General features: G+C 41.8%; 2 protein-coding genes across 2 annotated transcripts in view; one reads left to right on the top strand and one right to left on the bottom strand.

Moving 5' to 3' along the window:
- LOC115215363 (organic cation transporter protein-like) overlaps positions 1 to 14,058 on the top strand; it is a 243,919-nt gene that overhangs the window by 66,418 nt on the left and 163,443 nt on the right. The window lies entirely within an intron of this gene.
- The window catches only part of LOC115215833 (organic cation transporter protein-like), a 79,984-nt gene that overhangs the window by 51,490 nt on the left and 14,436 nt on the right, over positions 1 to 14,058 (bottom strand). Inside the window, exon 3 of the mRNA XM_029785161.2 lies at positions 2,568 to 2,671. Coding sequence (XP_029641021.1) covers positions 2,568 to 2,671 — 104 coding nt within the window. The remainder of the gene's footprint in view (positions 1 to 2,567; positions 2,672 to 14,058) is intronic.

A 14,058-nucleotide genomic window follows, 5' to 3' on the forward strand; every position in this document is an offset into this window, starting at 1 on the left:
AGGGTTAAGTTGGACGGTGTTAAGTAGTGGAGATGTTGGGTGATTGTATGTGGTGGTTACTTTTGATTGTTTCATCTCAATTACGATAATTGATTGTTAACGAATCTTAACAGTGTGTATATACAACTTCAAGTGGAATCGGACATCAAAAGAGAGACAGAGAGAGGAAAGAAGAGAGACACTATAGCGACGGTTTTGGCTAACTGTCATCCTGTACTACCCTTTTTAGTAGTGAAATGGTATGTGCTGGCTGTCTGAGTAAACTCATTGCTTTTAATGGCGGAAAATATAGGACAAAAAGATTACAAAAATAGAAATTTTCACTTTGAAACTAACAATTTTGAAAATCTTTTTAGATTACGGAATGCCCTGCTCTCTCATGTAGCCTTGTTTAAAATTTCAGTGCGGTCAGATGAACAATACTCGAGTTATAAGCGCACAAACAGACAGAACGGAATTTATATATTTGATATATGTACACACACATGCACCCGCTTTAAAATCTCCTGGCATATGCTTATACAAGTTAGTTGTTATAGGCGAAAGAAAGAGAAGTAAAAAAAAAAAAAATCAGAGACTATTAAGTATGGGAAAAATAAAAGAAAGAGAAACAGAGAACTAGTGAGAGAGAGGGGGAAATAGATAGGGGCAGAGAGCGCTATATAATGACACCCGAAAGTAACCAACAACATTTGGAGACTTCATATGGCTTGTGTAAGAAACACACACAAAATTACATCTATATTTGCATAAGCATAAATATACATACATATATACACACATATGGATACGCAAACAAAGATTCAAAAATATGTACGCAAATACATACTCACATATAAAAATATACACACATATACATAGACATGCATATATGTATGCATATATATATATATATATATATATATATATATATATATAATACACACAAACACACACACACACATATATATGCCTCGTCCCAGGGTCTCAAGGGCCCATACCTCCCACACTCTCAGGGTTGGCACTCTCAACGTTGGCACACTGAAATGAAGGCCTGGTGAGATTGTTGAGATGCTTGAATGGAGATTTGTCGATATGTGCTGCATCCAAGAAGTAAGATGGAGGGGAGGTTCCGCTAGGTTTCCTACAGGCAAAGAACACACGTACAATATTGTCTGGGCAGGGAACACTGACGGGGTCGGGGGCGTGGGTATACTTCTTGCGGAGAAATGGGTGGATAAGGTGATCGAGGTAGTCAGAGTATGCGACAGAATACTTAAGATTAGATTAGTGCTTCATCATGGGTTAGCAACCATTATCTCAGCCGGGGCTACCGGATGGGCAGAAAGACCGATTCTATGACACCCTACTGCAGACTACCTTGTTGACGAATGACAGGGACCTTCTCTTTGTGGCTGGTGATTTCAATGGACATGTTGGACAACATGCAGGGGGCTTCCATGGCGTACATGGAGGCTATGGTTTTGGTTCCCGCAATGAGGAGGGAAACAGACTGCTGGAGTTCTGCGATGCAAATGATCTCATGGTTTGCAATACCAACTTCAGGAAACCTGCCAAGTGGATGCCCAGAAGACAACCAGCATGGAGGAGAAGGGTCTGGAAGCTTAAAGATCCTGCGAATGGACAGGGATTTAGAGACATATTACTTGAAGCGTAATAATACATATACATACCTACAATACACACACATAAATATATAGAGACATATCTACATCATAACGTATATATGCAAACAATTTTTTAAAAATAGTGTTCGGTGTGCATAATTTTGTAAAATAATGAAATTGTACATTAATTTGGTGTAACATAATTAAATACGTGAGTAAAACTAAAACTAAAACGAAAACTAAAACTAAAAATAAACCTCGGCAAAGCTTAAGCTTAAAATAAAAAATTTAAATATTTGAATTTTAAATTTTAGAGTCTGAGAGTAAAGGGTGGCTATGAGAGAAATCCAGGTGAGCTGATATGGAGACAGGGATGCAGACAGACACCAAGGCAGCTTTACCTGTATCACTAGCTCTCTTTCTCTGTGTGTGTGCGTATGAATGTATATATATATATATACAAATGTGTGTCCATATTTGTGTATATATTTAAACTATTCGTCCCAGATCTGATCTGCGATAGAAGCACCTGTCAGGGTCCCAGATATGGTTTAATTAGCATGTAAATCACTGGGAATGAAGGACCCCTACTTCTTGTCAGAACTTCCTCTTAGGCAAAGGTAAACTTGTATAAAAAAGCATTGAAGTGCAGTTGGCTTCTGGTCATCTCAGCCTCTGTTGTGCCTCTGGTTTTATGGCAGTTTGCTCAGAAAAGTGGTTCTTCTCAAACCAAATCCATGCACAGGAACTTCTTGGATTCTCAGAACGTTTGCAAGGAAGTTTTGAACTTATGAAGTGGTCATGCTCGGTCATGAGTTAACATCCACAACCATATATACAGATTCATGCACTACACACACACACACACACGCACAAACATATATATAAAATATGCAAAAATGCAAAATGTAGTGCAAGCACTAAACACACCAGCATGCAGATACGACACACAGAACTTACCTGTCTGATAAAATTCCACAGCTGACCATGGCCAAAATGCTGCCCATGAAGTAAAACGTAAAGGTGTGCCTTGCCAGAATCGCTTTATCGCAAACGAGATTTAGCTGCAATGAGAAATAGGAAAACTATTTAATGTATACATTTTATAATTTTGATAATAATAATTTTATGCTTTGGAAATGTAGAAACAGTGTTTCTTGGAGACCCCTTTCATAGTGTGTATTCAAAGGTCTTTGTTGTAGGAACAACGGTCATGTGACACTCCCAGAATCGATTGTATAATAGGGAAGGAGCCACTGTCAAAGGGACCACTGTTCATTGGCTCGGGAACAGTGCGAGTACACCTAGTAAAATTTAGTGGTGCAGGGGCAAAGAAAACGCTTTAAACGATCTCCTAAAAAGCTTCATCACCAAAACGAATGAGCATAAAATCATTTTTGGGTTAATTTCAAAAATTATCTTTCATGATTGAATGTATCCGAATTGACTGATGTACAAATATAATAATAATAATAATAATAATAATAATAATAATAATAATAATAATAAATATTATTATAACTGAGTTTGTTTCAATATTAAGATTGAAAAAAGATTGAATTCATTTTATAAAATATTTTGGACCTGGGTTTGCACCCCTAAGCAAATTCCATTCCTGCAGTTATGTCACTGTTGGATGTTAATCCAGAATCTTTTGTGTGGAGGGACTTTGTTGTAAAGATTGTTTTCAAGAATTAGTCTCAGAATCTATTCTGACCCAGGAGTTATATTGGAAATATTATCAATAACCATTGCCAGAACACTTCACGCTATGGCGACAATGTCTTGGAACCACAATCAATATCCTGTCCCAACATACATTGCATCATAGAGATGTACTTTTGTAGAAAACTCTATCAATAAAACTCCAGAACGTATTCCATTTTCTTCACTCTTTCACCCTCCATATACTCAGATATCTCCCTGGATAAGATGGTGTCTATACCCAGATATCTCTCTGGATAAGATGGTGTCTATACCCAGATATCACCCTGGATAAGATGATGTCTATACCCAGATATCTCCCTGTATAAGATGGTATCTATCTTTGTCCTCGACCTTGTCAACCTTGGATCTTGTAGGAATTATCCTAAACCCATTCTGCCAGTTGCCATGGTTTTCATCAACTCCTTTGGTATTAGGCATAACCCTGCAACCTTCCATTTCCACTTTGATGCCAATTGATGACACCTTCAGGTCCCAACTGTCCCTTATTCTATGATTTCTCTTGTTCAGGCATGAATTGTTGACCTTGGTAATTGATGGGATTTTGAAGGATGGCAGAGATTTCAGAGCTGTGTAAAAGAGCTCTCCTGATTGTTAATTAGTAATAAAGTGACTGGTGGTTCCAGACAGTAAGAAATAGAATTTTTCAACCATCTTCTCTTCGTCTTGCATCATGGAACTTGATTTGGTTGGTTGTAAGTCTTTCTTGGTAAAGTATGTCTTGCAATCGTCACCAACTGTTTGGGACTAATGTCACCAATGTCAGCTATAAATACTCTTACTGGGGGCTGTCCAACCCCTGGCTTAGATGAGGATCTCCCTTATTTCGCCTTCGTCCACTTGGTAACTATATTTATGGCAAGGGCTAACAGGAGAAGAAGCTGATGCTTGTCTGATGATTTAACTCCGAAGCGATCAACAGTCAGAAATTCCTGAAGAAATCAAAGATCGGGTGGACACATAGTGATGGTGTAGTGTACATTCGGTTTTGCTTTTACACATGCATGCAGACACATGCGCATATATGAATAAGATCTTACGACTGAATTGAAAATAGAATTTAGGAGCAATGTATATAACAAAGATCTTAGTACAACATAACAACCTTAGCTAATTTATTTACATTGATATCCCAGCCTAATTGTTTAAGCTCTCCTCATTGGATACTTAACATATACACACAAATACTACATTCATAGTTCCCGACATTTGCGTTTCTATGTGTACATGTGGCAGTGATATTGCATTGGTGTGTACATCTAATATTAAGCTTCTCATGATGGTTGTATACATGTACAATAATTGAATGCTGTGACCATGAAAAATCTTTCTTGCATGGTTCTGTAGGTGCAGGCATGGCTGTGTGGTAAGAATTTTGCTTCCCAAGCACATAGTTCTGGGTTCAGTTCCATTGCATGGCCCCTTGTGTAAGTGTCATCTATTGCTTCAGGTCAACAAAAGTCTTGTGAGGGGATTCGGCTGACGGACACTGAAAGACACTTGTCATATATATGTGTGTATATATGTGTGTATATATGTGTGTGTGTGCATGTATGTGTGTGTGTGTATGTGTGTGTGTGTATGTGTGTGTGTGTATGTGTGTGAGGCGCAATGGCTCAGTAGTTAGGGCAGTAGACTCGCGGTCATAGGATTGCAGTTTCAATTCCCAGACCGGGTGTTGTGAGTGTTTATTGAGCAAAAACCCCTAAACCTCCATGAGGCTCCAGCAAGGGGTGGTGGCAAACCCTGCTGTACTCTTTCGCCACAACTTTCTCTCACTCTTTCTTCCTGTTTCTGTTGTACCTATATTTCAAAGGGCCAGCCTTATCACACTTTGTGTCATGCTGAATCTACCCAAGAACTACCTCAAGGGTACTCGTGTCTGTGGATTGCTCAGCCACTTGCACGTTAATTTCATGAGCAGGCTGTTCTGTTGATCAGTTCAACTGGAACCCTTGTCATAACCAACAAAGTTCCAGACAAAGCCATTAGAGCAAAGGAACAGGCCTGGAAAGCCTGGAGGGATGGGGGTAGCAGGGAACTGTACCAGATAGCCAAAAGGGAGGCTGGTTGGCAGGTATACATATCCAAGGGTGAAGCAGAAAAGAAGAAGTTTGCCAATGTCCAGCGACGTGAGGATCAAAGAACTGTGGTATTTCGGATTGCAAGACAGTGTTTGAGAGAAAATTGTAATGTCACAGGAGAGAAATGCGTCCGCATGGATGATGGTGCACTTGCTTTCAATGTTTCTGAAAAGAAAGAGACTTGGAGAAGCCATTATGAGAGACTGCTGAATGTGGAGAATGAATGGGAGGAGGAGAGCCTGCCAAATATTGACCCAGTAGAGGGACCAGCTATCCCAATAGACAGCTCCCTAGTAGATAAAGCAATTAAGGGTATGAAGCCAGGAAAAGTCCCCGGCCCATCAGGAATCACTGCTGAAATGCTTAAAACATCTGGTGGTGTGGGCTATGGCCTAGTCACCTGCATTGTAAACCAGGTAGTTCATAATGAAGTCATACCCAATGACTGGCGTAGCAGCACCATAGTCAAGTGCTACAAGGGTAAAGGTGATGCTCTAGATAGAAATAACTACAGGGGTGCCAAACTGCTGGATCAGGTGATGAAGGTCATGGAGAGGGTCAGAGCCTATCTGATTAGGGAGATAGTCTGCCTAGATGAGATGCAGTTCGGTTTTGTGCCGGATAGAAGCACCACTGATGCCATATTCCTGGTTCGACAACTGCAGGAGAAATACCTAGCTAAAGATAAGCCCCTCAACATAGATTTCGTGGACTTGGAGAAAGCCTTTGACAGGGTCCCCCGGTCCCTTATCTGGTGGGCGATGCGGAAACTGGGGATTGATGAATGGTTAATAAGGGCTGTACAGGCCATATACAGAGAGGCCGTCAGCAAGGTTAGGATTGGCAACGAGTATAGTGAATAATTCCGGGTAGAAGTAGGGGTCCACCAAGGTTCAGCGCTCAGTCCCTTTTATTCATCATAGTCCTCCAGGCAATAACAGAGGAATTCAAAACGGGTTGCCCCTGGGAGATCCTCTATGCTCAGAGTGAAAGGTAGATTGTACGACGCATGTGTGTGAACTGCCATGCTTCACGGATAGAAGCACCACTGATGCCATATTCCGGTAGTGAAACATGGGCTGTGACTGCAGAGGTCATGCATAGGCTTGGAAGAAATGAAGCTAGCATGATCTGCTGGATGTGTATTGTCAGTGTGCACAGACGACAGAGTGTAAGCGCCCTGAGAGAAATGCTGGACATAAGAAGCATTGGATGTGGCGTGCAAGAGAGACGTCTGCGCTGGTATGGTCATGTACTACGGATGGATGAGGAGAGATGTGTGAAGAAGTGTCACTCTCAAACAGTTGAAAGAATCCGGAGTAGAAGTACGAGGGACGTTCAATAAGTAATGCCTCTGACCCACTTGCAGTTGTTTGATCTAGCTGAAATTTTGCATGTGCAATCATTTATATCTCTATAGAGTAAGTGGCAAATTACAGCTCTGAATTAATTGTGGTTTCTGATTTACAGGTGTTTGAACCGAGTCAAGTGTGAAATGGAGCCTGTTGAGTGTCGAGCAGTGATCCGGTTTTTGTATTTGAAAGGACGCACACCACGGGAGACTTTTGATGAAATGAAAGTAACTTATGGTGATGATGCCCCATCATATGACCTTGTAAAACGCTGGCATCGTGAATTCAAACATGGTCGGAACTCTGTGGAAACAGCTCCCAGATCTGATCGCCCCCTTCTGCCATTGATGAGGCATCTATCCGTCAAGTTGAGGCTGCCATTTTGGAAGATCGACGCATAATTATTCGCCAAATAGCCCATGAGGTCAAGATTAGTACCGGGTCTGTGGAAACTGTCATTCATGACCATTTGCATATGCAAAAGGTGTCTGCCAGATGGATTCCCAGGTTGCTCACGCCTTTCCAGAAGCAAGAACGCGTCGAGTGCTCGAGGGTGAATTTGGAGATGTGCCAAGATGAGTCAAAATTTTTCAAAAGACTGATTACACAGGATGAAACCTGGGTCCATCACGATGATCCAGAGACCAAAGCCCAGTCAATGCAGTGGAAGCACCGTGACTCACCTCCTCCAAAGAAGGCAAGGGTGCAGCCCTCCGCTGGCAAGGTCATGCTCACAGTCTTCTGGGACCAGGACGGAGTAGTGATGACAGATTTCCTGGCAAAGGGTACCACAATTACAGGAGCCTATTATGCTTCACTTTTGAGGAAATTAAGAGAAGCTATCAAAATCAAGAGGCGGGGCAAGATCAGCAAAGCATCCTCTTCCTGCAGGACAACGCTCCGGTCCACAACTCGCGTGTCGCCAGATCAGAAGCACAGGCGTATGGCTATGAACTCCTCCCCATCCCCCCTACTTTCCTGACCTTGCACCCTCTGATTTTCACCACTTCCCAATCATGAAGTTGTTTTTGAAAGGAAAGCGTTTCCCAGATGATGCAGCCTTGATTTCTGAAGTCACGTTGAGGTTGGAGGACCAAGCTGGGTTCTTCTACAAAAACGGTCTCCAGAGCCGCATCAAACGATGGGAGAAATGCGTAACTCTGGGTGGTTCCTATGTAGAAAAAGACTAATAACTGTGCCAAGTTTCGTTGTTCTACTGCTATGGGAAGTGGGTCAGGGGCATTACTTATTGAACGCCCCTCGTAGACCCAGGAAGACATGGAATGAGGTGGTCACGCATGACCATCGAACATTGGGTCTCACAGAGGCTATGATGAAAGACCGAGACCTCTGGAGATATGCTGCGACTGCGAAGACTCGACAAATAACGTGAATTCATGGCTGTTTCCTGCACCAGCTTCACATAGAAGCCCCAGCCTATCCAAAGTGCCTTGGATCGCAGGACAGCCTGCTGTGCTTACCTTGGATCGTTGGGTGACTTGCTGTGCTTGAGGAGACCTATTGAGTCAAGTACATCAACATCAAAAAATCAAATGAAAATTGTAGTTGTGATACCTGTGCTGGTGGCACGTGAAAAGCACCATCCGAACGTGGCTGATGCCAGTGCCACCTTGACTGGCTTCCGTGCCGGTGGCACGTAAAGAGCACCAACCGATCGTGGTCATTGCCAGCCTCCCCTGTCACCTGTGCCGGTGGCACGTAAAAAACACCCACTACACTCACGGAGTGGTTGGCGTTAGGAAGGGCATCCAGCTGTAGAAACACTGCCACACCAGACTGGAGCCTGGTGCAGCCTCCTGGCTTCCCAGACCCCGGTCAAACTGTCCAACCCATGTTGGCATGGAAAACGGACGTTAAACGATGATGATGATGATGATATATATATACATATATACATATATATATATATGTATATATATATATATATATATATATATATATATATATATATATATAATAGAAATATTAAAATAACTAAGTCTCTCTAAAAGAGAACAGCGGCAGCGTTCCCGGAAAATAATAGTTATCGCCATACTAATATGGCATTCTTATAAAAATAAGAAAAAAGCTGTCCGCTTATTAGCTCCATGAGGCCATCGCCTTAAGTTAGCTATTTGATACACAAACTGTATCCATATAACCTTCGAACAAGGGAGGTCAGTCGCTCCACACTACTTGACCGGCAGCTACAGACGCGTTTCGGGGTATTGCCCCTTTTCAATGCAGCGTAGCCAGCCAGTAGGTGTCGCTTCCGACAATCTCTGTTCGATGGTTTTATTTACCTAGTTTCGGTGGAATACATCCACTTGTTTTCAATAATAGAAATATTAAAATAACTAAGTCTCTCTAAAAGAGCTGCCGGTCAAGTAGTGTGGAGCGACTGACCTCCCTGTTCGAAGGTTATATGGATACAGTTTGTGTATCAAATAGCTAACTTAAGGCGATGGCCTCATGGAGCTAATAAGCGGACAGCTTTTTTCTTATTTTTATAAGAATGCCATATTAGTATGGCGATAACTATTATTTTCCGGGAACGCTGCCGCTGTTCTCTTTTAGAGAGACTTAGTTATTTTAATATTTCTATTATTGAAAACAAGTGGATGTATTCCACCGAAACTAGGTAAATAAAACCATCGAACAGAGATTGTCGGAAGCGACACCTACTGGCTGGCTACGCTGCATTGAAAAGGGGCAATACCCCGAAACGCGTCTGTAGCTGCCGGTCAAGTAGTGTGGAGCGACTGACCTCCCTTGTTCGAAGGTTATATGGATACAGTTTGTGTATCAAATAGCTAACTTAAGGCGATGGCCTCATGGAGCTAATAAGCGGACAGCTTTTTTCTTATTTTTATAAGAATGCCATATTAGTATGGCGATAACTATTATATATATATATATATATATATATATATATATATATATAAATAGAGAGAGAGCGAGAGGGAGGGAGAGAGAAGAAATGGAGGAAAAATAACAATGAGAAGTGGGTCTTTGGTGCTAAAAACCATTATTTAATTAGTTAAGAAAGGTAAGAGTGAGTTTACAGCTGTTTCTGTGTACTTTGCTGTATTTACCTCAGCATGGTACACAGAAACAGCTGTAAACTCACTCTTACTCTCACCTTGCTTAACTAATTAAATAATGGCATTTTTTAGCACCAAAGACCTACTTCTCATTGTTATTTTCCCTCCATTTCTTATTACCTATACATGCATGAAACTACGGTTTACGTTTTGAATTACCCGCGGATGTATACCTTATATCAAAGACCATACCTGCTGAGGTAATTACCAGGAGTGCCTCTGGATACATTTATGCCTTAGAGGATTTAAACACCTCTACTTATACCTCCCGTTCATGTGCTCCTGTTTCTGCGTAGATCATAACCCCCCACCCATTCGTTCCTTATTATCTATCTATTTCTTTACCATGTAAACATAGTTCCGATAGCTTCGTCTCTCTTGTTTGTCTTAAGGTCATGCATATCCGTTAATCACCATATTTTATTTATTTTATTCAAGTTTATCGTTTCGTTAATTCATTCTCTCTAAATTTGTCTAACCATAGTATACAAGTGCAGAAGACGATGCTCTCGTCTATATTTGCTGGTTCGCGGTACACCCTCCCACCCCCTCCATACTCACCGGAAGTTTCTATCCTCTGTCATCCTTGGTTGTCTCCCGCGAACACTTCTAAGGGCCTCTGCCATCCCCTCACCTACCTAGGGTTTATTGATCATATGGCGCACAAAAATGGTGTAGTGTATGCAGGTTGTAGTCTAGTGTTTATTTATGAATTCTGCCAAATGCAAGCTTTCTTTTCAGGTACACGACACTGCTGTCCCTCATCCCAGGGTCTCACAGGCCCACACCTCTCACACCCTCAGAGTGGGCACACTCAACGTTGGCACACTGAAAGGTAGGTCTGGTGAGATTGTTGAGATGCTTGAACGGAGGCGTGTAGATTTGTGCTGCATCCAAGAAGTAAGATGGAGAGGAGGTTCCGCTAGGTTCCCTACAGGCAAAGAACACACGTACAAGATTGTCTGGACAGGGAACACTGACCGGGTCGGAGACGTGGGTATACTTCTTGCGGAGAAATGGGTTGATAAGGTAATCGAGGTAGTCAGAGTATGTGACAGAGTACTTAAGATTAGATTAGTGCTTCACCATAGATTAGCTACCATTATCTCGGCCTATGCCCCTCAGTCGGGACTACCGGATGTGTAGAAAGACCGATTCTATGACACCCTAATGCAGACTACCTTGTTGACGAATGACAGGGACCTTCTCTTTGTGGCTGATGATTTTAATGGACATGTTGGACAACATGTAGGGGTCTTCCATGGCGTACATGGAGGCTATGGTTTCGGGTTCCGCAATGAGGAGGGAACCAGACACACTAGCCAAATTGACTACATCCTCGCAAGAAAAAGGGAAAGAGGGCTGCTTATAAATACCAAAACCTTCCCAGGCGAAGAATGTACCCCTCAACATAGATTAGTAGTTAGTGACTTCGGGATCAGGGCTAAATGGATGCCCAGAAGAAGACCAGCTTGGTGGAGAAGGGTCTGGAAGCTTAAAGATCCTGCAAATGGACATAGATTTAGAGACGTATTACTCGAAGCCTTCGACGAAATAGAAGGGGATATAGCTTCACATAATGTGGGAGACAACTGGAGGTTTCTACAGGACAACTTGCTGAGAGCCACTGACCAGATCTGTGGATGGTGCAAAGTTCCCTCTCGACCCAAGGTAACGTGGTGGTGGAACAATGTGGTTGACGGCTATTAGACAAAAGAAACAGGCTTGGAAGGACTGGAGGAACGGTGGTAGCAGGGAATTGTATCAGACCTCCAGAAGGGAAGGTAGGAGATAAGTTTATTTAGCCAAAGGGGAAGCGGATAAGAAAAAATTTGCCTATGTTCTGCGCCGTGGGGACCAAAGACTTGAGGTATTTCGTGTTGCAAGACAGTGTGTGAGAGAGAATCGTGATGTAGGAGAGAAATGTGTTCGCATGGATGATGGCTCACTTGCGCTAAATGAGGCTGCAAAGAGAGATTTTTGGAGACGCCACCATGAAAGGTTGCTGAATAAAGAAAATGAATGAGAGAAAGAGAGTTTGCCGAATGTCAACCCAACAGAGGGACCAGCTATCCGATTTGACAGTACCTTGGTAGATAAAGCAATTGAGAGTATAAAGACAGGAAAAGCCCCCGGACCTTCAGGAATCCCTGCAGAGATGCTCAAAATATCTGGCAGTGTCGGCTATAGCCTAGTCACCCGTATAGTTAACCAGGTGATACACGAAGGATTCATACCCAATGACTGGTGTAGCAGCACCATAGTCAACTGCTACAAAGGTAAAGGTGACGCTTTAGATACAAATAATTGCGTAGGTATGAAGTTATTGGATCAACTAGTTAGGGAAAGAGTCAGTTTAGATGAGATGCAGTTGGAGTTCGTGCCAAGGAAAAGCACCACTGATGCTATATTTCTGGTAAGGCAGCTGCAGGAGAAATACCTAGCCAAAGATAAACCTCTGTACCTGGCTTTCGTTGACATGGAGAAAGCTTTTGACAGGGTCCCCCAACCCTTATCTGGTGGTCAATGAGGAGACTAGGGATAGATGAATGGTTAGTGAGAGCTGTGCGAGCCATGTACAGGGACGCTGTCAGTAAGGTGAGGGTTGGCAACGAGTACAGTGAAGAATTCCGGGTAGAGGTAGGGGCCCACCAAGGTTCAGTCCTCAGCCCGCTCATATTTATCATAGTCCTCCAGGCAATAACAGAGGAATTCAAGACAGGATGCCCCTGGGAGCTCCTCTATGCTGATGACCATGCCCTAATTGCTGAGTCACTATCAGAACTAGAGGAGAAGTTTCAGAGTTTCTACCTACACTTTTTCTACAGATCGAGCAGGGCTATCTACCTGAAGGGGTTTGTGGTTTGTCTACCTTCCTACTTATTAGGACTTTGGTTTTAGCTAGGTTGACTCTCTATATATATATATAGGTGTGTGTGTAGATAAAGATAGATTGTTGTGTCTTTCTGTCTATCTATCAACCCAGTTATCTACCTGTCTGTCCATCTCCCTACCTATCTCCCGTCTACCTCTATGTCCACAAGCCTTTTATACATCCTAAGACTTTTAAAACTTTTATATTATCCACGAACCATTAAGGCCTTTATGTCCGTGATCCTTTAATCCGCGATCCTTTATATCTGTGATCCTTTATATCCCCCCAACCAATTACAGAAACTTAAACCTCCTTCGACTCTGCTCCCTTTTTTATATATTCTATATCATTTCACTTTATTTTCTTTCGTTTCGCTTCCCCTCTATATTGTATCTTATCCTGCTTTATTTTATTTTACGTCTTGTCATCTTCTTCTCTGTCAATCCTACAAACAGCATTACCGTGTTATCTTACTAAAGTATATGAGTGTATATATAGATGTATACACGTATATATGTGCGTATGTATATGTGTGTGTGAATGTTTATGTATTATGTGTGTGTGTGTGTGTAAAGTTGTTAGCTATGCACCATGAGAAGCATTCAAGTTGTTTATAGAAAGAAGTACACTTTACCTCTTCAAATCTTGAATATTGAAAATTTCTCAATAATATAAAAAATACAGCAAGTTATAATTTTCGCTTTAGTTGACACAGAGCTTTTATAATAAAAAAATAAACATTGAAATGTTAAAGATATATGAAAGAAGAATTCAGAAATTGTCACTGTGTGAATAGATACAATTTCATGGCGTCTGCATTTTATAAAAAGAGGGGCGTTGCAATATTTAACGTTAGACCAACTTCTTTTCACTCGTTTGTTCAATATAATTTTGATCCAGACTTTGCAACCTTCAGAGATAAGCATTTACCTCACTTATCTTTTATCATTGGCTTGTTCTAGATATTAGACTGTGGCCATGTTGGGGCATTGCTTGAAGAATTCTTCTTGAACGAATCAACACCAGTAGTTATTGCTTTTTCATAAAGCCTGGTACTTATTCTATTGGTCCCTTTTGCTGAACTGTTAAATTGCGGGGCCATAAACACACCAACATCGGCTGTCAAGCAGTGGTAGGGAACAAGCTCACACACACACACATACTCACACACATGCACACAAACACATACATACATATGTACATACATACATACATACGTACATATATATATATATATATATATCATCATCATCATCATCATCATCATTTAACGTCCACTTTCCATGCTGGCATGGGTTGGACGATTTGACT

This window comes from Octopus sinensis, linkage group LG9, assembly GCF_006345805.1.
Source record: "Octopus sinensis linkage group LG9, ASM634580v1, whole genome shotgun sequence".
In the NCBI taxonomy this organism is placed as follows: Eukaryota; Metazoa; Mollusca; class Cephalopoda; order Octopoda; family Octopodidae; genus Octopus; species Octopus sinensis.